At 43.0% G+C, this 27473-nt stretch overlaps 1 protein-coding gene across 2 annotated transcripts in view; it reads left to right on the top strand.

The window, feature by feature from the left end:
* Positions 1–27473, top strand: part of ESYT2 (extended synaptotagmin 2) — a 152717-nt gene that overhangs the window by 43818 nt on the left and 81426 nt on the right. For both annotated transcript variants that reach the window (XM_069729714.1, XM_069729713.1), the window contains exon 2: positions 16422–16463. In XM_069729714.1, the coding sequence (XP_069585815.1) occupies positions 16422–16463 (42 nt within the window). The remainder of the gene's footprint in view (positions 1–16421; positions 16464–27473) is intronic.

Consider the following 27473-nt stretch of genomic DNA (forward strand, 5'->3'; position numbering starts at 1 on the left):
TATTTCCAGCTTCTTTCCATGGTCGCTTTTGATTATTATATCAATTTGTTGTACTAGTTGATTACATACTATTTGGGCAGGGGTATGGTTTTGTATTGCATGTTTTAAGCGATTTTATTACTCTTATGTCCCTTTTGTATTAATAACATTGTATATTTATTCGTGTATTAGGTGTGCACATCATTATTGCATTGATTCTATATTCCATGGATGGTCGCTGAAAGGGGATCCCTGCGAACCGCCTGTTCCCCACCGGCGTCTCCAGCTCCTATTTGATTAGCCGGCCTGGCGCGACCGCATTGTGTGTGCATCAAACCGGAACAATGTCATGATAGACTGGCAAATAAAGAGGAGTTGGAGATGCCAACATTATTTTCCAGGTACCATCATACGCCCACAAAATAATGACCTTGTCCTGGGTCCTGTAAATCAGTGTGCTCATCTCTGGTTACTAGTGAAGGTAGAGGTTACCTTCCTGTCAATACCGTTGGCCCCAATGAAATGTATGGAAACAATCCTACATTATGGAGCCTGTCTTCTTCCTAGTAATGGCCGGAGCACTATGAGATATGAAGTGTTGTGTTCCATTCCCCGAGCGATAGGACACCATGCCCACGTGTGCGCAGAGCGGCCGCAGCACGATCCTCACAAGCTGGCACACCTGTCGCCATTATGTGTGAGAACAAATCTACAGACTGCTGCCGGTGTAATTAGGATTGTATAGAGCACATTGTGTCACCAACATAACATTTCCCTCCCGCTGGGGCCGTGTATTTATATCCTCCACTTACAGCTTGCTTTCTTTCCAGACATTCATACAAGAAAATCCTTTTCTGTTCTCACTAGTTTTCTCTGCATTCTTCATGTATTTTAAGATGCTGTATTGAGAATTACCATAGAGCGGAGGATTGGTGTGACCAGCGGTCTTCATGCCATCTCCTGATCAATGCATGGGTCTTGTGAAGGGTGGAATGTCTCCTCTGGAAAATGTGATGTTTAAAGTGGATCTACAGTACTGACCTTGTGGAAATCTGGGTCCTCCACCCTCCCCAACTCTTGGGATGTCCCTTTATTACTTTTGGAGACAGGGTGGCTAAATTGACAACTGGGTGTTTAAATGGACTTTTCACTTGATTCCTGCTGTCTGGACCACGGGCAGCATGAATCTGATGTCTTTTACTGTAAAGCACTAGAGTTTTCAGGGAAAACATAGGTTCAAAAGCCGGCCAGGGACTATGTGTCTCTAATGACTAGTCCACGTTTGGCCCACAAATGATCCTCCCTGCCCTACACGCCAGGGCATACAGGTATCTCCCTATGTGTGTTTAGGGAGAGACCTGTCCATCATTGGGAGTGAGGTGCGGACATACCCTCAGGGAACTGCCTTGGACTAGTAAACCAAAGTCCCTGGCCAGCCTTTCAAGTTATTATTGTTGGTGCAAATCTGTTCACAGGACACGGTCAATCAGCCACCTTGATAGTCTATGGTCGCTGTACGGGAGCCCTGAGGACTGCCTATTACAGGATCAGGCTCTTCTATTGATTAGCCATCCTGGCACGGAGTCATTGTTGCGGCGTGACGCACATGTAACCTTGCGCCAAGACGGGTAATTAAGAGAAGAGCAGAGGATAATGTCACATAAGAGACAGTTCGCAGGGCTCCTATGCAGCAGTTCGCAGGGCTCCTATGCAGCAGTTCGCAGGGCTCCTATGCAGCAGTCATAATCACGATGGGACTGAAGACCAGGTCCTGCTGATCGATTTGCACCAGCAGCAATAAAACAGTCTGCGCCTGATTCGTACTGCCCGTGGGTCAGAAAGCATGGATTGGCCCTTTAACATTTCAGAATGGATAGGCCCTTTAACATTTCAGCATGGATCGGCCCTTTAACATTTCCCTTGACAAAAGCATGTGTCCACATACACAGTTAAATAGATAACTGCAGATTGGGCAATATCAGTGTGTGGGGACCCCCTCCCAAATAGTAACTCCCTGAAGGAAAACTTATTCCTGCATTTTTAGGATGAATGATTTAACACAAAAATAAAAGGAAAGGTCAAGAGGGATTATTAGCAAAATCCTATGACTTTTTGTATTCTGAATAACCAGTAAAACGACTAGTTAAAAGGAATAGGGTCCCATGGCTAATAGTGGGGGTCCTAGCGCCTATATGCCCCCTTTACTAGTGTCACAATCCCTGCAATTGTTATGTGAGGGACACGTAGAGCGTTGGTCGGTAACCCTAAAATCAGGCAGTATTTTTCTGTTTATCATTCTCGGATAACACCAAGTGATGCCAGTCGGGGATTTCTGGGCACAATGCCGCTAATCCCTTATCCCGGATTACGTGTGGGTCTCATCCAGTTCAGTCCATTGCAGCAAATGTTACATTGATTTCTTACGCTGCATATGCTAAAATGTTATTACATAAACTAAATGCACCGTAGGCCGTATATCTGCACATTCATGCGGTCGGCACCATTGTCACAAATGATATTGATGCGTCCAGTTAATTTCTATAATTTCTGAAACATCTGTTTGATGATTGTAAGGAAAGAGCTGGAGTCTTCATCTTCAGTCCATCCGCTGCAGCCAGTGTAACGTGTAATTAGTCACTCGTTTACATAATTTACATGTGATTGTTTGTTGTAAACACTAATTATGTTGTTGCTTTTATGACACGTTGAAGCCGATTTCATAAAAATGCAGAAAAAAAAATAAAAAATCATGAGTAACATAGTAACATAGTTAGTAAGGCCGAAAAAAGACATTTGTCGGTCCAGTTCAGTCTATATTCCATCATAATAAATCCCCAGATCTATGTCCTTCTACAGAACCTAATTGTATGATACAATATTGTTCTGCTCCAGAGTGAAAAGGAAGGAACGAGAAACAAGTAAGGGAGGCTTATATGTAGTGTGCAAAGAGAAATGTGTGGTCACCTTCTCATAGCCTGTGGGGACTAAATGTGCCCACCAGTGGCCCAGGGGGTATCTAGGCTGACCCACCTGTCATTACGTCAGTCCCATGCTCGCCTCCTCTCCATTCATTGTCCATAGGACTGCCAAAGAAAGCCTAGTAGAGTATTCCACTCTTTACAACAGACCCATGCGCACCTCCACTCCATTCATTATCCATAGGACTGCCAGAGAAAGCCTAGTAGAATTCTCCACTTTTTACAGCAGCCATTCAAGATTGGTCTCTGAAAAGCCTTGTTTTCAAAGATCCAGAAAGACATGATATAAATAGGTTGCAACTTACAGTTTTGGGAATGAGCCTTTTATTACCTTCGATATAAAATGTTCTGTATAATTGACACTACTTGTGGAGGACGCCTCGGCTGTAATGGCTGAGTAAGTGACCGAAAACTCATACTTACTCCTGACACGTCACATAGTTGTGGTCATACAGGAGCATAAAGCTGAAGGACCGGTGACCAGGAGGTCGTGGAGGATTAGCAGCTTGTCATATATAGAGATTTGTAAGGTTTGCTACCTCCTTAATGAGCGGTGACGAAGCTCGGTGCTGCTCTAACTGCTGCCGACAAGCCTAAACCGTACACTTTCAATCCTATTCCATTCATATTCGCTAGCCACGGGGCATAAGGTACCGCAAGTGTATTGAAAAAAAAAAAGCTTATTTTCCAGTAAAAAAAAAATTTTTTAGCGTATAATTTTTTTTTTTGTTATTGCTAAAAATTGTGCAATTTTCAAATATACTTATAATTTCAACCACTGCGCACACAGGCACATGATCTAGGGCAGTGTTCCCCAACTCCGGTCCTCAAGAGCCACCAACAGGTCATGTTTTGAGGATTTCCTTAGTATTGCACAGGTGATGGAATTCTTGCCTGTCCAGGTGATGCAATTATCACCTGTGCAATACTAAGGAAATCCTGAAAACATGACCTGTTGGTGGCTCTTGAGGACCGGAGTTGGGGAACACTGCTCTGGGGGTAAAGATGTGAGAGTCTCCATTCAATGACTAAAAGCAGAGATCTTAAAAAAAAAAAAAACTGAGGAATTAAAAAATAGAATATAGTAGAAAAATAGATAATTTGCATTCATTTTCCATAAACTGTTTAAACATGACCTGCCAAGTATCCAGTGTTTGCTCTAATTTTATTGCCGCTGCTCCATTGAGTATTCTGGGCTTTTGTTTTTTTTAATGCACCATACTGTTGCAGAGATATGGCTCTTATTTATTTTATTGTCTTTACATGGGGGGGGCGGTGCTTACAGGATCCTCTGGGGCGTGTCTTTAGGCTGCTCTGCATAATTGCCCTGTGAGCCACGCCCCCTTAATAATCACTATAAAAATTTGCACCAAATAAAAAAGCCCATATCTCTTGAACCGGATTTAAGAAAAATTAAAAAAAAAAAAAGAGGAATGTCCTGCAGGGAGAATAAAGAAAGTGCAAAAAGTGGACAGTTTTAACCTGCTGATAGTTTTGAATTAGAGCATTTATTATTCTGCAGAGCTGCAGTCATAATTCTGCTGTTTGTCATCGCACATGAACAATAAGCTCGCCATCAGACAAATCTTTTTCTGTTAGCAGAGCTCTGATAGTGAGGTGGGCCAGTGAGATTCCCACATCAGATTACTGCCAGCACTTGGCATCATGATCACCTATACCAGAATACAGATCCCCAAACGTGGCATGCTGGGAGATTTCAGCTCTGAAGTTTACACAAATATGAATGCAGCTTTGGATCACAACACAAATTATGACTCCTGTCAGAGATAATGTGATTTATTTTCTGAGCTGCTCAATGTTTCATATGATTTTGTTCTAGGTGTATAAAGCTGAACATCTGTTTTGGGTTTACATTGTGTATAAGGACGACTCTATAATATGACAAATTCAACTCTGCTGCATCTGTGGCACTTTGTGAGACAATAGATACCAGTATGGAAGAGGTGACTTGACTTTGCTCCTCAGCCTCACCTTATTGGCGAATGTCTTTCTGGCAGACCACCATCATCATCCTAAGTAACCGCTGCAAATCAAAGGGAAGCAGAGTATGTCTAGAAATGTGCAGTCACTGAGGTTTAGGTGGTGCATGGAGCTGCATGAGAGACATGCCCCCAAACCACTGATAATCTTGACTACTTGCTAAAAATTTCTCCTAGGCCATTATTAAAGGGAATCTGTCAGCAAGATCACCCCTCCCCCCGCCTCCAACATAAACAACATATGTAGGCATGCAGGTCTTTGAAAAGTACATCCGTAAACACCTTTTAAATCTTCTATCTGTTGCTGCAAAGTAGTTGGAGGTTTAATTTGGACGCAAATCAGGACTTACGTACTCTGGCCATGAAAAGCACTTCTTGAACCTCTGAGTCTCTGCGTTGCAAGGTTGTTTCCTTGCTCAAAACCAGCCTCTTTTTAGTTAACTTGATGGCCCACTGTCTGATCTCCTTGCTTGGCCCTTGAGGTCATCCAAACCATGAGCTGTAAATCAAGCTAATGAAGCTGGTGCTGGGTGGGGAAACAACCTAAGACTGCAGTGGCTTTAGTGCTTTGTCAAGCCCAGAGCACTTAAAGCCTTATTTGCATATTCATTATTACACAAATTTCTCAGAAATGCAGCAACAGATAGCAGATATAAAGGTGTTGATGGATTTACATTTCAAAACCTGCAGGTCAAAATCTTACAGATTCCTTTTAAGGCTATACACAGAGCTGATACTAATCCCATATGACACCACCATCCAACATGCCAGGTCTTTCTTTCCTTCTGTAATCTGGGGGAAGTAAGGATACACCATACATATTGTTCTTGTGGAAATCCTGCACGTGTGATCACTTTTGGAGCAACAGTGGACTTAAGGCAATCAAGTCTGAATTTAGGGCATTTGGGCAAAGCTCAGGATCCACCTCTCCTTTTGGTGATCCTTCCCATATATATTTTGCCACCAATTTGAGTGCCTGGCATGTAATAGTATATTTTTCCTGCAGCAGGCACTCCTGTAGTGATATATGGCTGAGGTCAGCGAGCCCCAGAGATGGCAGCCCATCATTAAGAGGCAAACTGTTTTACTATAAGGTAATTAGTGATTGTGTATATGTTTCTTACTTGCCCCTTTTTTTATCCATCAGTTCCTTTCTTAGCTTGACCAACAAATGCTGAATTTGAATTTGTATTAATAACAGCCGCCATCACCGTGCCCATTGCTGTACCCTTAGGTTTGCCAACCAGCTATTCACAAACCCTAAAAAATAAAATAAATAAATACTAAATGGTCTAAGTTATATTTCCTTCCCTATCTTCGCTTTCTTACAGCACTTTATAAATTTCCCAATTCTAGCAGAACGTCATGAACCAGAGGGCTCAGGATGAATAGTGTTCTGTATAAGGAACAAACAAGAAAAAGTGAATATCCTTGTAACATGAACACGTAGGGGGTGGGGTGGATAAAGTTGCAAATTTTGATGCAAGTGTGTTTAGCTCAAAAAATGTAGCTTTTCTTGTTCATACTCTGTTCCAAATACTTTTTTATTTTTCTTCATACTTTTTTTTTTTTTTTAAATAAAAAGTAAATGGGGTCTGTAGAAATGGATAGGGCGTACAGATTTAATAATGTTTACCCGGGAACCTTCCTATGCCTCGCAATGCACTTGTCACATTTGCGTTCTCTAGGCTAATGCCCGTGTCTAAATGCCATTCTTTGTGAATTCCTCCATGATTAGTCCTACATAGCAATCAATGTCTTATCTATGGTGTTGTCCTGGTAAAGTTTTCATAATGGATTTTTGTAATATAAATGCATCTATAGGCTCATATTAACCTGTGGAAGGCCAAAAGAGGGTCATTCTTATTATTTATATGTTTTGCTTATATAGGGCCATCTTATTTCGCAGCGCTTTATATACATTATCATCATTGTCCCCATTGGGGCTCACAATCTAGATTTCCTATTAGTATGTCTTTGGAGTGTGGGAGGAAACCGGAGAACCCGGAGGAAACCCACGCAAACACGGGGAGAACATACAAACTCCTTGCAGATGTTGTCCCTGGCCTTCTGGACATGGCCGGTACACAGTAATATTATGTAGTAGACGCCCCTTTGGTGATTGATGCTCCACTTTGTATACAGTATAGGTCCCAGCATATACATAATGGAGGCCGTGGTGATGAGTGCAGATTTGGTATTTTGGAATACAGTTGTCCCTTAGTGGTCAGTGGAGGTCTCCCGCTGTTTCTTGTTTTCTTTGGTCATCCACTTCACACAAGCGTCTGATTTGGGGAAAATTAAGGTAAAGAATTTGAGGTTGGAACAATTTGTGTGAACGGGAGGAGAGAACATCACCTGACAGAACAATACAGATACCAGAATAACCTAACATGGGCCCCGGGGCACTTCTGGGCCCATGAATCAGACACAGATTATTACATGCCGCAAACACAACAGAAGCAAGGATACGGGGTGGCACATTGTCAGGGCATCAATACAAGGAAATGAAAGACCCGTGAAGTTAGCGTAGACCAACAGGATTTAAGATGTGACTTTCTGCAAAGCAACTTATGAAATTGTCTCATTTTATTTTAGGTGACAAGAATGTGTTTCTTACTGGACCAAATGCTTACCCATTGCATAAAGTATATTTAGCAAAATGACACCAATATGACTGATTCCTTTTGGGCTCCACCCCACCTCTGTTGCTCCCGGCCACTCTGTTTGCTTTGCTCCTTCAGTCATGGCATATCTACAGCACTTGACCGCTGCAGTCAATCTGTGGTCTCATGCTGCCTACCAGGATATCACCTAATGACTGGCTGCAGTCGTCATATTCCGTAGACATGACATCACAATACCCATGTTAGAGCAGCGAAGAGGAGGTGCTTGGATCTTCCAAGCCCCAGGTCCGGGTGGGCACGCCGGACATGGGCAGCCTAGATAAGGAGATCGCTGGCAGGTAGGCAGGATGCAGGAAATCGCAGACAGGAGGGAGATATCTAGGAGATCCCACAAAGGTTGCCAGGGATGCCGGAAACCGCAGGCGGGCAGGAGATGTCCAAGAGATTGCAGACGGCAGTTGAGCAGGTCAAGATGTTAAGAGCATAGACACAGGTGTGTGTCTTGGTAGGCCCGGGCAGATGCCCGCATGGGTTCACGCCTGGCCATTTGCAGAGACCAAAGTGGAGCGCAGAAGTCTAGTCTACTTGACGGAAGCAAGGTACTGATCTGGGACCAGTGCGTAACAATTATACTGGGTTCATGAGACAAATGAAAGATACATTTTTATTTAGGCTCCATCCAATGCAAATCATTATGGCCCTCAATTTTTATGCAATCCTTCAAAAAAATGGGTCTACTTTTATCCCAGAAATGGCGCCATTCTTGTTTGTAGGCCTTGTCTGGTATTGTAGCTCTATGACATTAAATTAAATTGGACTGAGCCGCAATGCCACATATAACCTGTAGACAACAGTGGCGCTGTTCTTGAACTGAAAGTAAGAAAATTATCACTGATTCTGTACATTAAATTGTTAGCCACTATTATCTAAAAACAGTGGGTGTATAGTGATTTCATAGGACTGTAACTTAAGGTACCTTCACACATAACGATATTGTTAACGATATCGTTGCTATTTGTGACGTAGCAACGATATCGTTAATGAAATCGTTAAGGCCCCTTCACATTAAGCGACGCTGCAGCGATACCGACAACGATCCGGATCGCTGCAGCGTCGCTCTTTGGTCGCTGGAGAGCTGTCACACAGACCGCTCTCCAGCGACCAACGATCCCGAGGTCCCCGGTAACCAGGGTAAACATCGGGTAACTAAGCGCAGGGCCGCGCTTAGTAACCCGATGTTTACCCTGGTTACCATGCTAAAAGTAAAAAAAAACAAACACTACATACTTACCTACAGCCGTCTGTCCTCCAGCGCTGCGCTCTGCTTCTCTGCTCTCCTCCTGTACTGTCTGGGAGCCGGAAAGCAGAGCGGTGACGTCACCGCTCTGCTTTCCGGCTCACAGCCAGTACAGGAGGAGAGCAGAGCACAGCGCTGGAGGACAGACGGCTGTAGGTAAGTATGTAGCGTTTGTTTTTTTTACTTTTAGCATGGTAACCAGGGTAAACATCGGGTTGCTAAGCGCGGCCCTGCGCTTAGTTACCCGATGTTTACCCTGGTTACCAGTGAAGACATCGCTGGATCGGTGTCACACACGCCGATCCAGCGATGTCCACGGGAGATCCAGCGACGAAATAAAGTTCTGGACTTTATTCAGCGACCAACGATCTCCCAGCAGGGGCCTGATCGTTGGTCGCTGTCACACATAACGATTTCATTAACGATATCGTTGCTACGTCACAAATAGCAACGATATCGTTAACAATATCGTTATGTGTGAAGGTACCTTTATGTGTGACAGCGACCAACGATCAGGCCCCTGCTGGGAGATCGTTGGTCGCTGAATAAAGTCCAGAACTTTATTTCGTCGCTGGACTCCCTGGAGACATCGCTGGATCGGCGTGTGTGACACCGATCCAGCGATGTCTTCACTGGTAACCAGGGTAAACATCGGGTAACTAAGCGCAGGGCCGCGCTTAGTAACCCGATGTTTACCCTGGTTACCATGCTAAAAGTAAAAAAAAACAAACAGTACATGCTTACCTACAGCCGTCTGTCCTCCAGCGCTGTGCTCTGCTCTCCTCCTGTACTGTCTGTGAGCCGGAAAGCAGAGCGGTGACGTCACCGCTCTGCTTTCCGGCTCCCAGACAGTACAGGAGGAGTGCAGAGAAGCAGAGCGCAGCGCTGGAGGACAGACGGCTGTAGGTAAGTATGTACTGTTTGTTTTTTTTTTACTTTTAGCATGGTAACCATGTAGGGGATGAAGTAAAGTGGATAAATCCAGGTGACAAGGTACCTCAACTGATTAAACGGAATATAGTGTAGATCCACTAGACTGGATAAGCAGTGAAAAGGCGTTTATTATACTTCACAAAAGTAATTAAAACAGCGCTTAAAAAAAATGCATGGAGCAGTCAACCTCGTGGCAGGCACCGAATGTCTAGCCCGACACAGGGTTTCACCCTACAAATGACGGCTTCTTCTGGGGTTTGAAAAAAGCCAAAACCAGTTATAAACGCCCTGTCGGACAGTCATAGCGAGCTGACTAAGCCCATGTTCACACGTTCAGTATCTGGTGCGTTTTTACCTCAGTATTTGTAAGCCAAAAGCAGAAGTGGGTGATAATACACAAGTGGTGACGTGTTTCTATTCTATTTTTCCTCTGACTGAGCCGCTCCTGATTTTGGCTTACAAATACAGAGGTAAAAAACTCAACAAATACTCAACATGCGCACGTGGCCTTACTGTATAGTTTTAAATGCCCCTATTAATTTTAATATATAATGTGCTGAAAAAAAAAAATGTGTAAAATAAACAAGAATTCCAAGTGGTGTGAAATAGTGTAAAAACTCCCCCACAGTTTCATCATTTTTGGGTATAATTTTTATGGAGTTTATTGTGCAGAAGAAATTACCAGGCGACACTATTTTCCAGCTCAGTACAATTACGGCAATTCCAAAGTTATATATATATTTTTTCTTTTATTAATGACAAAAATTATTCAGAGCCTAAATGCATTTTTTGGTTTGTATTGCCATTCTATGACATCTGTAACTTGTTGATGATGGATCTGTGTTATGTTTTTATGTTTTTTTTTTTTTTTTTTTGTGAAGGGGCCTTTAGGCCATGTTCACTATTTGATGAGATTTTTTTACCTCAGTGTTTGTAACCCAAAACTAGGAGTGGGTAAAAAATGATGGTGACTTGTTTCTATTATACTTTTCCTCTGATTGTTACACTCCTGATTTAGGCTTACAAATACTGAGGTATAAAGCTGAGCAAATACTGAATGTGTGAACGTGGCATTGTATGTAAAGCTGGTTGGACCTCAGAACAGTCGTGTGCCTTCTGTAGAACGTGATCTGCATCTGAGGTTACTTTATACACTTCATTTCTATGTTTTTATAGCTGGTTCCTATAGATTTTGGGCATGAGACTAGCCCCCATTACTGTTCTGTTTACAGTCAGCGTCCGCCTGGAGACCAGGGCTGGTGAAACTTGCCAGGCTGCAGTGTAGCAATGGGATGACTCAGAAAGGAAACAGACTGGCTTTGCGAGCTGCTGTCTGGGTGGGGCACTTGGTTTTTCTATGACATTTTGTGATTCATAGTATTGTATTGTGTCAGCAGAGAAGCTCGTGTGCTGCGGTGCTTACACAGAGAGAACAGCCGCTCCATGGCCTGAGCCTCCAGCGTGGAGCCTGGTGGATTGTTACACCACATTCTACCGCAGAGTAGTGCACATACACAATAGCACTATACCTGTTGTGTGGCATGATGTTGTGGATTGACATTTTTTTATAACCTTACACCCCACTCCTCAATCTGTCATTGCTGGAAATAAGCCAGAGATTAATTACACAAGTTTTCTAGTAGAAGCAGCTAATTATTGGGGTTGCCACTAGCAGAATCGCCTGCAAACTTCTGGTCACGGGGCCACCCGCAATCTGGAAACTGATTGTCCACACCAGGCAAAAGCTTTCAATGGCTGACCGTACGATGATCTCATGCAATGTGATGTCGCAAATTGTAGCATCAAATTACCTGTAAAATGTGGACCTATTACAAAACTACTGCACCCCATTAGTCAACTGGAGCCTTTTGAATATGTTTGCATCTTTTATGTGGCATATTTCACATGGATACCTTTCTTCTGTACCTAGAATTTTTTTTTTTTTTTTAAATTATGCCTACGTCGGCATGCGTACCTATCTTTAACATTGGGTATGCAGGCCATGCGGATGTCATTTTGCCGCTGCACCGAACTGTGTTGAACGCAACATGTTGCGGTCGGTGCAGCACCAAAACAATGCATGCGGAGGCATCTGCATACATCGGCATGGCCTGCGTACCCAATGTTAAAGTTAAGTACGCAGGACTCATGCCGACGTAGGCGGAGCTACATGGAAGATGTGGGCGGGGCTTAACAGAGGAACTACACAGCCCTCCGCAGCCTAAATCTTTCATGTTGATCTGTATACATAATGTAATAATGGCTGAAAAGCAAGATTAATTTACTTTTTTTTGTTTTTAATTTTGCCTCTCCTTTGTGGAGACCTTAGTAATCAAAGAATTTGGCACCTAAACATTTTTTTTTTTCAGTGTAAGTGGGCAGTACCAGAGAGATTTCACTGGGGGTGTGTACTTTTTTCTCTTTCCACCACTGACCAATCATAAGCAGGCAGCGACACATTGGGGAAAGAAGAACACGCCCCAACAGTAGCATCAACAGTCTGCTCTCCTCACTGCAGTCGATGAGTTGCTGCTGCACAGCAGAGCTGAGGGTGATGGACAGCTTTAAGTTCTCATATCTGGCAGTCAGTATGGGGGTTGTTCAGATTAGCGATTTTACTCTCTGCCTGATTGTCTAAGAGAGAAACATATCAGCATGCACTACTCCCCCAGAGTCTACTGGTTTGTGCAAGAAAAAAAACACGGAACATCTGAGTGTCATCTGTATTTTTCTACGGATACATTTCTATTATTCACTTAAGAAATTGTATTAGATCCTGTTCATTTTTTAATGTAGATATGTGAAAACGTGTCGCCCGCGGACGTAAGAAAACCACACACGGGTGAAAAATAGATGAGAATCGTCCGAGTTTTCTGGCTGAAGCTCAGGCGATTTTTCATACTCGCGTCTGCAGCCGGCCTTATGCAGAGGTGCTCGATTGGGGAGAAAGGACTCCTTAGCAGGGTCTGCACCATCCCCCGCCCATTCTAATATTGGGAAGGTAAGGAGGGGGGACTGTCTCCAGCCAAAAGAATTTTCCGTTTCATGATTGACTGTAATTGAATTCCGCTCCACATAAATGTCACACTGCTCCTCTCTCCCCTGTGCGATTTGGGATTTTTTTTGTATCTATAAATGTGACGTCCATTTGCAGATAACCACCTTTTTGCTGAGCGACTCTTTATTATAAGCGCGGAGGATCTACAGATCATGTGTCAGAGTGGATCCTGAGAAGCCAATGTTCCCCTACGGGATGTTAAATAATTAAACCTGTGTCCTGAAAAGCGAATAACTCCAATTTCCTTTTGTCTAGATCAGCGGCTGATATGGTGCTGCGGGAGCCGTTCTGCACTGGTGCAGGTCCTGAGCCTGCGTTTTCTAGCATTATATGTACGGCAGTGTTCACATAATGGTGCATTATAATGTCATCATCATTCGTTGGTGAGGGAGGACAGCTACATAGATTACTGCTCATAATGGGGCCCGTATTTTTGTCTGTGAGTTACTCAGGGCTGGATTCTGCCCCTGTATGAACGTGCTTGCAGAGGGTCTAAGACTGGGGCTGCTTGGTGACTTTGGCCATGACGGCGGTCTCTCAGCTGCGGTTCTCGTGGTGCCGCTGCTACACCGCAGCGCTGTACAGGTGAATGGGTTTGCATTGCACCTACACAACAACCATGGCTCCGGCTCTGTTGGATTTTTGCGACTTGCTGGTCGCAGTAGTGTAGGTGTCGCACTGCTCCCCCATTCACTTGTATAGGGCTGCGGTGTAGCAGCGACATCGGGTGACTTCAGATCGCACGATGACTATTGCGGCAAAGGCCACTGTGAAGCCCTTCTCGACGCCTTCTGCTGTAATCACACATCCATGTCGAGGTCCGGTGGATCAAGGACCAGCTGTGGGGCTCCTGTACTAAACTCCATGGCGTCATAGGCGTATATGAAACTGACAATTTTGAGTTTGGCGACCCGCAGCCAGTCTGTTCATCGTGGTCCATGCCAGGGCTGTGTAAATCCAGGTTAAGTGACCGTTTTTTTGCTGTTGTTTTACTCCCTCTGTTCCCCTGAGTATTCTGCCATACGGTTCCAGAGATATGAGTCTTTTTTTCGTCCAGTGCTATTTTTTTATGGTCTTTTACATGGGGGTGGTGCTCACAGGATCATTATGCAAAGAAGATTTTAGACACATCCCCCAGAGAATCCTGTGGGCACCACCCCCTTGTAAAACACACACAAATTAGCAAGGAACAAAAAATTACTACTTGCTCTACAAAGTACATAAGACTATAATTGCAAGGGAGCAATGTATTTATTTATTTTGTATGAGTAATGCAGGTCAGACAATTAGTAAGCAATACAATAGATGCATTTCTGTACCAGTTTTAGTTGATGTGCCATTTCTGGGATGCCTGTCATCTTGATTTCCACTGAGCTCTGATTATGATTCTCCTAATGCAGACTACATTTCCCATGATGCCTCTTCACTTTTTGAAAGGTGCACAGTCTGGTCGCAATGCTTATGCTTCTAGCAAATATCAGTCAGTGATATAGCAGGAACATAAAGCTGCTGTCCCCTGATGTATATACAGCATACTCTGTGTATCATATGTGGTGTATATACAACAGTCTCTGTATATCCTGTGTGATGTATATACAGCAGAGTCCTTGTTTCCTATGTGATGTATATACATCCGTGTCTCGCTGTATCCTATGTGATGTGTATGCAGAAGCATCTCGGTGTATCCTATGTGAGGTATATACAGCAGTGTATCCTATTTGACATGTATAGCTGCCTCTGCTGTATATACATCACATAGGATACACAGAGATGCTTCTGCATATACAACACATAGGATACAGCGAGACACGGATGTATATACATCACATAGGAAACAAGGACTCTGCTGTATATACATCACATAGGATACACTGAGTCCTTGTTTCCTATGTGATGTATATACATCCGTGTCTCGCTGTATCCTATGTGTTGTATATGCAGAAGCATCTCTGTGTATCCTATGTGAGGTATATACAGCAGTGTCTCCGTGTATCCTATTTGACATATACAGCTGTCTCCGTGTATCCTATGTGATGTATATACAGCAGAGTCCATGTTTCCTATGTGATGTATATACATCCGTGTCTCGGTGTATCTTATGTGATGTATATACAGAAGCATCTCTGTATCCTGTGTGAGGTATATACAGCAGTGTATCCTATTTGACATATACAGCTGTCTCAGTGTATCCTATGTGATGCAGTTTAAAGGGGTTCTTCTATGAAAATGTTTTTTTCACCCATCTGTAGGATATGTAATCGATCCCCATCAATAAATTAATTAGACTGTCTCCCATCGGTAGAACTGTGCACTATTTTTCCTGTTAGACTGGGGCTGCTGAGCGCTGTGCTCTGCTTTCTCCAGAAGCTTCATATGGAATGAATGGAGCGGTCGTCGGGCATGTTCACTGCCGCTCCATTCTAAAGGGAATAATAGTCCCCCATTTTGACCATCTCTGGGGGCCTCAGCAGTCTGATCCTCAGTGAGCAATGTTTTATCACCTATCCTATGGATAGGTGATCTTATTTTCACTGCACAACTCTTTTAAGCTATATCACATAGGATTCACTGAGAATTGGCAGTGTACATCAAGGGACAGCAGCTCTATGTAATTGATTTATCACTAGCTGCTATTGCCTAAAAGCAAAAGCTTTGTGATGAAACTTTACACCTTTCACAAAGCTAGAGACCTCATGGGAAATGCCACCTATTGGACCCCCCACCGATGAATATTTTATCACCTATTCTGTGGTTAGATGATAACTTACTCTCACTGGATAACTCGTCTCCTCTGCCTCCTGCTTGTGATAAGGGAGAAACCTACATTTCACAAGCAGGAGGCATGGAGAGAAATGTGTAAAGCTACAACTCACAGGATTTACTGTAGAATTTGTGCACCGCATACACAGATAAAGTATGTGCAAGTCAGAGGTGTTTTATAACTGCAGCTATTAGATATTTAATCCTTAGAACACTGGACTTGAACAGTGGCCTATTGAATATAAAGAAAAATCTAAATCACTGTGTCACAATAAGACATTTTTCTCTGTTGTAAGACTTTTTAAGATGGCTTTCATTGGTAGAAGGAAAAGTAAGTTTTGGAGACTTGTGCCAAGATGTTGCTGCCATTATAGTGTGGGCCAAAGACCATTGAGATATTGCACCGATCTTTGGCGTCTCATTGCCTTTAAATAGCTTAAAGGGGTTGTTTTCAGTTCTTGAAAGTTAACTTTTGATGGAAATGTGAAGCGGTTATATGAAAATGCTGCAGTGGAAGAGTCACATGTAATAAAACATTTGGGGCTGTGTAGTTGGGGGTGTTATAACGTGCGTGCGGCGATTTTGAAATTTGCGCATTCTGTAATAAATCTTAGTTCCACATTCCATTTCCATAAACGGAACTCAAAATACAGGTGTGAACATCACCGAACCTCACTGCCATGATATGTGCTATCTGAGCTGTTTGTAATTGACTGATAAATGCTTCGTAATGTAATATTTAGCATTGTTAACATCATCAGGCTCAGCAATTATACTTTTCTTTTACAGGTCCATTTCCCGGATATTGAGAGAGCGGAATGGCTGAATAAGGTACGGATAACGCTTGCAATCTTTTATTTATTTATTTTTTATTTATTTTTTTTCTTTCTATAACCTGTGTTCTTAAAAATGCAGAAAATACGTTATACAGTATGTATTAAATTTACATTTAATTGACTCGTCCCAAGTCTGAATTATTATCTACCAGCAGGATAGAACTTATTGATTGCTGGGGGTCTGACTGTTAGGATCACCTCCCACCCCAAAGCTAGGGCACCCCCTTGTGAGTGGATCTGAGATCAAGCATGCACACCCCCTTGGGACTACATGTGCATGCTCGACCTCCAATCCATTCAGATGAGGCTCTGCAGAGCCCCATTCTTGGGCTAGATGGGGTCTCAGCTGTCGGACCCCAATGAATAAATTTATATCCTATTCATAAGGGATAACTCAAATGCTTGGTAAAAAAAACCCTTTAAGACTGGTTCTTTACTAGTGTGAACTAGACGTTTTTTCAGGAGGGATAGATTAGATACATCAATAAAATTACAAGATCTTTCTGATAAATACAAAAGTTGCATGATCTCTAACCAGCTCTCCTGAGTCCTGACACATCTCTTGTATTAAAGGGGTATTCCCATTATCCTATCCCAATATGTAGTAGGTGTAATAATATTAGCAAATACCTCCAATTAGAAATGTAGTATAGTTCTTCTGATTGGCTGTGTCAGTTATCCCAAGTGCAGGGTATTACAGTAGCTTAGGTATCCATGGTTACAACCACTAACGGCTAACTAACTGTCTCGCTATGAGTGGCTGTCACCAGTGCTCTACACATGGGGTAAGCGACATGGCAAATCAGAAGAACTATACTATGTTTCTAATTAGAGGTATTTGCTAATATTATTATTATTATTATTACACCTACTACATATTAGGATAGGATCTGGGAGATGGGAATACCTCTTTATGTACTTGCATTCCGTATAAACTAACAAGTCTGGAACATTTTTTCTCTAGTAACCACCACGACAGCACACCTGGAGGATGTTACCCCTTTCCTAATAGGGACAGGAAATGACAAGAGGTTAAATAACCCCTCCCTCATCCTCCCCCTCAGTGTTTTTTCCTGTCCCTACTAGGGATGAAGAGGTCATCCCAGGTGTGCTGTGCCGGCAGCGGTCACCAGTGGGAAAGCGATTCTATGCCGGGCAGCTGGGGAGCAGACTTACCTCTCTTCCCCGAGCGCTGCTCCCGTCTCTCCGGACTCGGGACTTCCGCCACCAGTCCGCACCGTCAAGGCAAGGTCTGGGCGGCATTCTTCGGCTGGAGGCCTCTCTGAGCTCTCCAGCCCCTCTCCTCCTCCAGCGCTGTGCGCGCAATGAGGGCTTCCGGTCTGAAGCCGGCGGCAGGAAGTGACGTCAGACGCCGGCCGGCTTCGGTACTCAGGAAGCTCCTTTGCGTTCCACGCTGGAACGCATGTCAGTTAGCGTGGATTTCGGCGGTTTCTCCCCCCACATCCGGACATTGGAGGAGGAGGTCCTCTCACAGGAGGACAGGTGCTGTGTCCGGTCGCCTATTTAAGAGCCCCGGACAAGAAGACGTCTCAGGTAAGACCACGGTGTGGTGAAAATCATGGAGACGTCTGCCTCTCGCTCTGCTATTGCAGATCCCAGCACCATCCCGGCCCCAGTAAGTAATCTGGCCCTGGGTGTCCACTCCCTGATGCGGGTTGCAATCTTATGATTCCTTCTCCCCCTTTTTTTCAGGGGGACAAGGAACCCGCATCAGGAAGCAGATCCAAAGCGGCACGAAAATGTGCTGTCTGTGCAAAGAAACTGTCCTCTTCATATAAGAAGACATTATGCAAAGAATGCACAGAAAAAGTGGTCAGAGAAGAGCAGCCATCTCTAATGGAAGAGATTAAAGGCTTGATCCAGCACGAGATCAGAAGCTCTCTGGCCACACTCTCCCAGCCCACACCCTCCCCCAGTACTCCTCCGGAAGCTAAGAGAAGGAAGCTTAATCCAGAGGATGAGAGGCATGAGGAATCTCAGGAGGAGATGTCGGACGAACATCCAGAGGAAGGTGAAATATCCTTAAACTCAGAGGCTTCTCAGCAGGAGAGATACTACTTCTCCTCCAGTGACATAGAAGAACTCCTTACAGCAGTGAGGAAGACTATGGAGATTGAAGAAGAGAAAACAGCTCAATCAGTACAAGATGAGATGTTCGGGGGTCTTCGTTCTAAGAAAAAACAAGTATTTCCCATCCACAGAAACATCCGTGATTTAGTTCTAGAAGAATGGGAGACTCCGGAAAAGAGGTTGACCACCCCGGCAGAAATTAAGGAACGTTTTCCGGTAGATGACGAAACTGCTTCATGCTGGTCGGAGATTCCTAAAGTAGATATCCAGATCGCTAGGGTAGCTAAGAAAACCACGCTACCATTTGAAGATGCCTCCCAGTTAAAGGACCCTCTGGAGCGTAAAATGGACGGGCTGCTAAGAAAGTCTTGGGAGACATCTGCATCTTTACTTAATATCAATTCGGTGTCTACCTGTGTAGCCAGATCAATGCACCGCTGGCTGGGTCAATTAGAGGAACACCTGTCCTCAGGCACTCCCAGGGAGGAGATCCTGGCCTCTCTACCTATCTTCCAGAAAGCGACAGGATTTCTAGCGGATGCCTCAGCTGAGTCCGTGAGGGTGGCAGCAAGGTCATCAGGATTATCAAATTCTGTAAGACGGGCACTCTGGCTGAAATCATGGTCTGGAGACATGACCTCAAAGATGAGGCTCTGTTCGATTCCCTTTAAGGGGAATTATATGTTTGGGCCGGCCCTGGATGATCTACTGGAGAAAGCTTCAGATAAAAAGAAGACATTGCCAGAACCTAGAAACCCTAGGAAAAGACCCTTTCGCTCTCAACAAGAGCATACTCCTCAATACAGAGGCAAGGGTAAAACAGGGCGCTGGAGTTACCCAAAAGGAGGGAGAGACAGAAATCTCTTTCTTTCCCAGCCTCAAAACCAGAGAAAACAATGACGCCACCAGGGTAGGGGGTCGTATTTCAAACTTCCTCCCATACTGGCAAGCAATCTGCTCAGACCAATGGACGTTAACATCAGTCAGAGATGGAATAAAAATAGAGTTGATATCATATCCTCAAAAGATGTCAAGAACAACATCTTTAGCTACACCAAAGCTACAGTCCATATTGATAGCGGGAGTACAAGATCTTCTACTCAACAAAGTAATCTCCTCAGTCCCGGAAGACGAGAAGAACAAAGGACATTATTCAAATTTGTTTCTAATAAAGAAACCAAACGGATCCCATCGAATAATAATCAACCTAAAACCTCTGAATCAACATGTCGCCTACAGAAGGTTCAAGATGGAATCGGTAAGGTCCACAGTACCCCTCATAGGACAAAATTTCGTCATGGCGACGATAGATCTACAGGACGCGTATTACCACGTCCCAATCCATCCAGCTTATCGAAAATTCCTAAGATTTGCAGTCGCCAGGGGAAAAGACGTAGACCATTTCCAATTCGATGTCCTGCCATTCGGGCTATCCTCCGCCCCGAGGATATTCACGAAGATCATGTCCGAAGTAATGGCCTACATCAGAGGTCAACGAATATGCATAATTCCATACCTCGACGACCTACTGATAGTGGCCCCCTCAGTTCCCACTCTTCAGGAACACCTTCAGAAGGTAGTCCAGATCCTATCGTCCCTAGGCTGGATAGTGAACCACAAGAAATCGGAGATGGTTCCATCAACAACAAAGGTCTTTCTAGGGGTCCTACTAGATTCTCGCAGCCAGACATCTTTTTTACCAGATCAAAAACGGACCTTGCTTACAGCAAAGATCAGAACATTGAAGGACAAGAAGATAACTTCTCTAAGATGGGCCATGTCGGTTCTCGGGACCATGACGTCGTGCATCCAGATGGTGTCATGGGCACAAGCCCACACCAGAGTACTCCAGACTTATATTCTGTCAAATTGGGACGGATCCCCAGATTCTCTGGACAGAAAGATCAGGATACCACCGCACGTAAAGTCATCCTTGACGTGGTGGCTACAAAAGGAAAACCTACTGAAGGGAATTTCCTGGTCGCAGGATCCAGCAATCTCTATAACAGTAGATGCCAGCGAAAAAGGTTGGGGAGCTACGGTAGCCCAACACATATTTCAAGGGAGCTGGCCAAGCGAGATAAGTCAACGATCCTCAAACTTCAGAGAATTAAAGGCTGTAGAGGAAATCCTCAAAGCAGCGGTAACGCTTGTACAGAATTCCCATATCAAGATCTACTCGGACAACATGACAACAGTTGCCCATCTTCGTCATCAGGGAAGTACAAGACACGAGGATCTAAAGGCCATATCAGCCAGAATATTTTCCTGGGCCGAAGAACATGTTCTCTCTCTTTCTGCCCTGCACATAAGAGGGGAAATAAATGTACAGGCCGACTTCCTGAGCAGAGAAAAGATCCATCCCGGAGAATGGGGTCTAGACCCAGAGACTTTTCAGTTTTTGGTCAGGAAGTGGGGTCAGCCGGAAGTGGACCTGTTTGCGAACGCCCAGAACACAAAAGTGGATCAATTTTTTTCTCTAGATCCAACCGATCCGGGGCTAGGAGTAGACGCATTGGCCCAACCATGGACATTCTCTCTGGCCTACGCGTTTCCTCCATTACCAATTCTACCAAAGGTCCTACAGAAGATAAGGACAGAAAGAGTCAGTGTAATCTTAGTAGCTCCATTCTGGCCCAAAAGAAGTTGGTTTGGGTCCCTCATCAGCCTAAAAGTAGATGGACCAATAGCACTACCTCCGATCAAGAACCTCCTCTATCGGGGGCCAATACTTCATCCAGACCCCGAAAGATTACACCTGAATGCCTGGCTTCTGAATTCTCAATTCTGAGAACCAGAGGGCTATCAAAGAAGGTCATTAGTACGCTACAGAAAAGCCGGAAGACCGTTACCAATTCCATTTATCAGAAAATATGGAAGACCTATATATCATGGAGTGCTCCTGAACGGCCCAACCCAGATAGGCCGAACTTAGCCCGAATCCTTGATTTTCTACAGGATGGATTAGAAAAAGGTCTCAAACCCAGCACCCTCAAGGTACAGGTGTCGGCACTAAGCTCGTATTTCGACCAACCTCTATCCGAACACAGATGGATAAGAAGGTTTATGACGGCAGCATCCCGCATATCTCCAAGATCCATTAATATAGTCCCGTCTTGGGACCTCAATATAGTTCTGAAGGGACTTACACTTCCACCTTTTGAACCCTTGTCATCAATACCAATGGATAGACTCGCCTGGAAAACCACCTTCCTGATAGCTATAACGACAGCCAGGAGAGTAGGTGAACTACAGGCCCTGTCGATCAATGAACCTTACATGAGGATTCTACAAGATAGGCTTATTCTGCGATTGGATCCATCATTTCTTCCAAAAGTCGTCTCTGACTTTCATAAGTCACAGGAGATAATTCTCCCTTCCTTTTATCAAGAACCAAAAAATGAAGAGGAACAACAGTTCCATACTTTAGACGTTCGAAGAACGGTACTTTATTACCTTCAGATCTCAGATAAAATTAGGAAGGATCAAAATTTACTTATCCATCTTCATGGGCAGAATAAGGGAAAGAAGACTTCCAAATCTACAATTGCCAATTGGATCAAGAGAGCAATCTTGGAGGCCTATCAGATCCAAGGCCTTCCACCGCCAGAGAAATTCACAGCTCACTCTACCAGAGCAACAGCTGTCTCCTGGGCCGAGAAAGCCAGTGCTTCCATTGAGCAAATATGCAGAGCGGCCACGTGGTCCTCGGTCCATACATTTTCTAAACATTACAGGCTAGACCTGATGTCAAAGGAGGACTTAGCCTTTGGAGAAAAAGTCCTTGGGGCTATAGTCCCTCCCTAATAGATTACTCTTGGGTACTGCTCCAGGTGTGCTGTCGTGGTGGTTACTAGAGAAAATAGAATTATTCTTACCGTTAATTCGGTTTCTAGTAACTCACCACGACAGCAGGAGTAATCCCTCCCTATGCTTGTTATACGTTCTGAAAAGAATAAATATAATTTGAAGCATTCATTCTCCTGTGGTCCTTTATAATAACACTGAGGGGGAGGATGAGGGAGGGGTTATTTAACCTCTTGTCATTTCCTGTCCCTATTAGGAAAGGGGTAACATCCTCCAGGTGTGCTGTCGTGGTGAGTTACTAGAAACCGAATTAACGGTAAGAATAATTCTATTTTCTTAGATCTCATTCCTCTGTTATTCCTCCTGGTAAAATGGGCTTTAACATTCTAGTAGTTAAATGGTTCAGCTCTCTGGGCCTACAGTGAGCAGGAATGCATACCTGCTGTCATACTCAATCGTGACAGAATGCCCCTTTAAATCCCTTTTTTTATATTACTACTGTTGAAACATTCAAGAAATGATTATCCTTATACTTGTAGTGCTCCTCACAAATTGCAGTGTCCATATGGAAAATGAATATTTGTTACCCACTTGGTAGCCGGAGCGGACTGCATGGCCGGGCACATGAAGTGGGTGCAGATGTTCAGGGGGCTCATGGCGTTCCTCCCCTTCATTTCCGTAAATGTCAGATATTTTCTCCAGGGGATTATAGGACGTCCATTAATCGCCTGCAGGCCAGTTTCGGGTCCAGCACGTCATTGGACTTTTATTCTTTTCAGGTTTTATTATTTCTGTTGCACATGGGGATAACAGATGTTGTTGGAGCAGATGACACAATGGCGCCTGCTGTCGTTACAGCCGTCTCTCGCTGTCATACACCTTTAGGCCTTGGGCCATTTTGAAGACCTGGATAGTTATAGGATTTATAGCTTGTGTAACATTAAAAGGGAAGGATTAAAAACATAACGCAGGACCTACTTTTTTTTTTTTATGTTTGAATAAAAACTCCAACTACGTGTCGGTATAAATTTTTAGTTTTAATTTTTACAATTTTCAAATATCTCTGCTTGCTGTCAGTAAATGGAAACCTTCATGTTCAGAATCTGATGCGGGAAGAGCTATCCTGACTGCGGAGTGTAGGATATCGCAGCTGGGTGACGAGCTTTCAGCCACTGAGATAAGGAAATGTTGGACAAAGCGTATCAGAAAGTTTTATACATTGTTTTTACGTAAAACCAGAAAACCCCTTTAAGATGGACTTTTTTTTTATCATGCCTTTAAGAGAAGAACAGTTTTGTTCAATATTTGTGACATGGATGTGTATACATGGCCTTCTAGGCTTCAGTATGCAAAACCAAAGCGATGAGCCGGAGCATAAGTTGATATACATGCGCAACGTATAGGCGCACGTTCACACTGTGGCCATTTTAACAGACAAACGTAAGAATCAACATGAGCATATACCCTGCTGTAAGTAAATGTTATGTTTTAATATAAAGTTTTGTCTGTTAAATGGCCATGAACATTCTCCTGTACATATACTAACTTCTGTTCCGGCTCATTTCTTTGGTTTTGCTGTAGTTTTTTTGTTCTTTGTATAAACAGAATTGTGGCCTCCTTTTTGGAGCTAGGCATTTCATCTCTATAGCTTCCCTTGGCTTGGTGCCTGGACAGTCGGGGCTCAGTCCTGCTCTGCCCCCATGTACATTGAGGTTGTCAGACACAAGGGGCTGTGGGCAGTACCGAGGCTTGGAGCACAGTTCCTACTGCTATGAGCAGAGCTTATAGGGGTTATCTGCGTCTTAACAAAATTTGCGTAAGAATAAAGATGGTTATAAAATAAAGAAATGAGAATTACTTGACCATTAAACCCCTTGATCAGGATATGCTTTGGAACCCACACCGATCAAGCTTTGTCCTGTGGATATACCCTACATACACAAAACCTGGAATTACCCCTTTAATTGGACACTGTACTTTTTTTTTTTTTTAAGCGTTACATAAATCAATAGTGCAAGTGAACATAAGAAATTTTGTGATGCTGTTTTGTACGAATGTTTGCTTTATTCTCCACTTATGACCCACTTCTCATACTTCAAATTCCTCACCCAGCCTAATTCCTCATATAAATTCTTCTTGAGACACTTTCAGCTTACTGATAATCAAGTTATATGCTACTTTTAGGAATCTATGAATGAGAAAGTAGCTATGGAGTGCTATAAACGGCTGATAGTAAATGATTTGTCTCATCTCAGCTGGATTCACAGCTGCACTGCTCAGTACTGCCATATAATGTCCTCCATGCTGCTGCTGTTTTTGAACATGTGCTATAGAGAGACATGAGAACAGACATCCCTCTATTCCTGTGTGTGTAGGATAGCAGCTTGTCTCCAACCCCCAGCTCAGAGACCACTATAAAGAGTCCGGTTTCACACAGTTTGTGTCCCTGGACTGTGTTCAGATCGCTGTACACAGTCCGACCGCCGGGTCTCCTGACCTGAGCTGACTGCTGCAGGGAAACAGTGGCTGGCTGTAGCTTCCAGTCCGAGCTTCGTCCCTGTTTGACTGATTTGTGAAATTGTTCTTGGCGCAAGCAGAGGGGAAATCTGGTAAAAAATGCAGGATGTAATGGCCTTGAATAGCGATATTCCTAATATATGGTAGATGTGGCCCACAGAACATTTCATATGCTATATTGATTTATTTTTAATGTCTTTCATTGAGATAAATAGTTTATAACACCAACCCTGGGAGATTATATATATATATATATATATATATATATATATATATATATATATATATATATATCGATATATAGATATATATACATACATACATACTAGATGAAGCCGTCCAAACCTGCCCATTTTAGTGGGACATCCATACATACATACAGTACATACATACATACATACATACATACATACATACATACATACATACTAGATGAAGCCGTCCAAACCTGCCCATTTTAGTGGGACATCCATACATACATACGGTACATACATACATACATACATACATACATACATACATACATACATACATACATACTAGATGAAGCCGTCCAAACCTGCCCATTTTAGTGGGACATCCATACATACATACGGTACATACATACATACATACATACATACATACATACATACATACATACATACTAGATGAAGCCGTCCAAACCTGCCCATTTTAGTGGGACATCCATACATACATACGGTACATACATACATACATACCATACATACGATACATACATACATCCATACATACATACGGTACATACATACATACATACATACATACATACATACATACATACATACATACTAGATGAAGCCGTCCAAACCTGCCCATTTTAGTGGGACATCCATACATACATACGGTACATACATACATACATATATACGGTACATACATACATACATACATACATACGGTACATACATACATCCATACATACATACGGTACATACATACATACATACATACATACATACATACATACATACTAGATGAAGCCGTCCAAACCTGCCCATTTTAGTGGGACATCCATACATACATACGGTACATACATACATACATACATACATACATACATACATACATACATACTAGATGAAGCCGTCCAAACCTGCCCATTTTAGTGGGACATCCATACATACATACGGTACATACATACATACGATACATACATACGATACATACATACATACATACGATACATACATACATCCATACATACATACGGTACATACATACATACATACATACATACATACATACATACATACTAGATGAAGCCGTCCAAACCTGCCCATTTTAGTGGGACATCCATACATACATACGGTACATACATACATACATATATACGGTACATACATACATACATACATACGGTACATACATACATCCATACATACATACGGTACATACATACATACATACATACATACATACATACATACATACATACATACATACATACTAGATGAAGCCGTCCAAACCTGCCCATTTTAGTGGGACATCCATACATACATACATACATACATACATACATACATACATACATACATACTAGATGAAGCCGTCCAAACCTGCCCATTTTAGTGGGACATCCATACATACATACGGTACATACATACATACATACATACATACATACATACATACATACATACGGTACATACATACATACATACATACATACATACATGCATGCATACGGTACATACATACATCCATACGTACATACATACATACATACATACATACATACATACATACATACATACATACTAGATGAAGCCGTCCAAACCTGCCCATTTTAGTGGGACATCCATACATACATACGGTACATACATACATACATACATACATACATACATACATACATACATACATACATACTAGATGAAGCCGTCCAAACCTGCCCATTTTAGTGGGACATCCATACATACATACGGTACGTACATACATACATACATACATACATACATACATACATACATACGGTACATACATACATACATACATACATACATACATACATGCATGCATACGGTACATACATACATCCATACGTACATACATACATACATACATACATACATACATACATACATACATACATACTAGATGAAGCCGTCCAAACCTGCCCATTTTAGTGGGACATCCATACATACATACGGTACATACATACATACATACATACATACATACATACATACATACATACTAGATGAAGCCGTCCAAACCTGCCCATTTTAGTGGGACATCGGACCATCTGATGTCTGTGACTTTCTTTACCCTCCACTACATCAGGAGCAGTCAGGTACAATTTCAACACCCAATCCTTTTGTTTTCAGGGGAGATCAAGTCCCCTAGATAGTTAAAGGAAATGTCACCAGAGTTTTGCCACTTAATCTGAGAGCAGCATATCATAGAGACAGAGACCCCGATTCCAACAATGTGTCACTAACTGGGCTACTTAGTGTAGTTTTGTTAAAATCACTCTTTTGTCTGCAGGAGATTATCACTAGAGAACTAGTAAACCTTCTATATAGTCCTCCATATTCATGGGCTCTGTATAACCCCGCCTCCACCA

The sequence above is a fragment of the Ranitomeya imitator genome, chromosome 6, assembly GCF_032444005.1.
Source record: "Ranitomeya imitator isolate aRanImi1 chromosome 6, aRanImi1.pri, whole genome shotgun sequence".
Taxonomy (NCBI): Eukaryota; Metazoa; Chordata; class Amphibia; order Anura; family Dendrobatidae; genus Ranitomeya; species Ranitomeya imitator.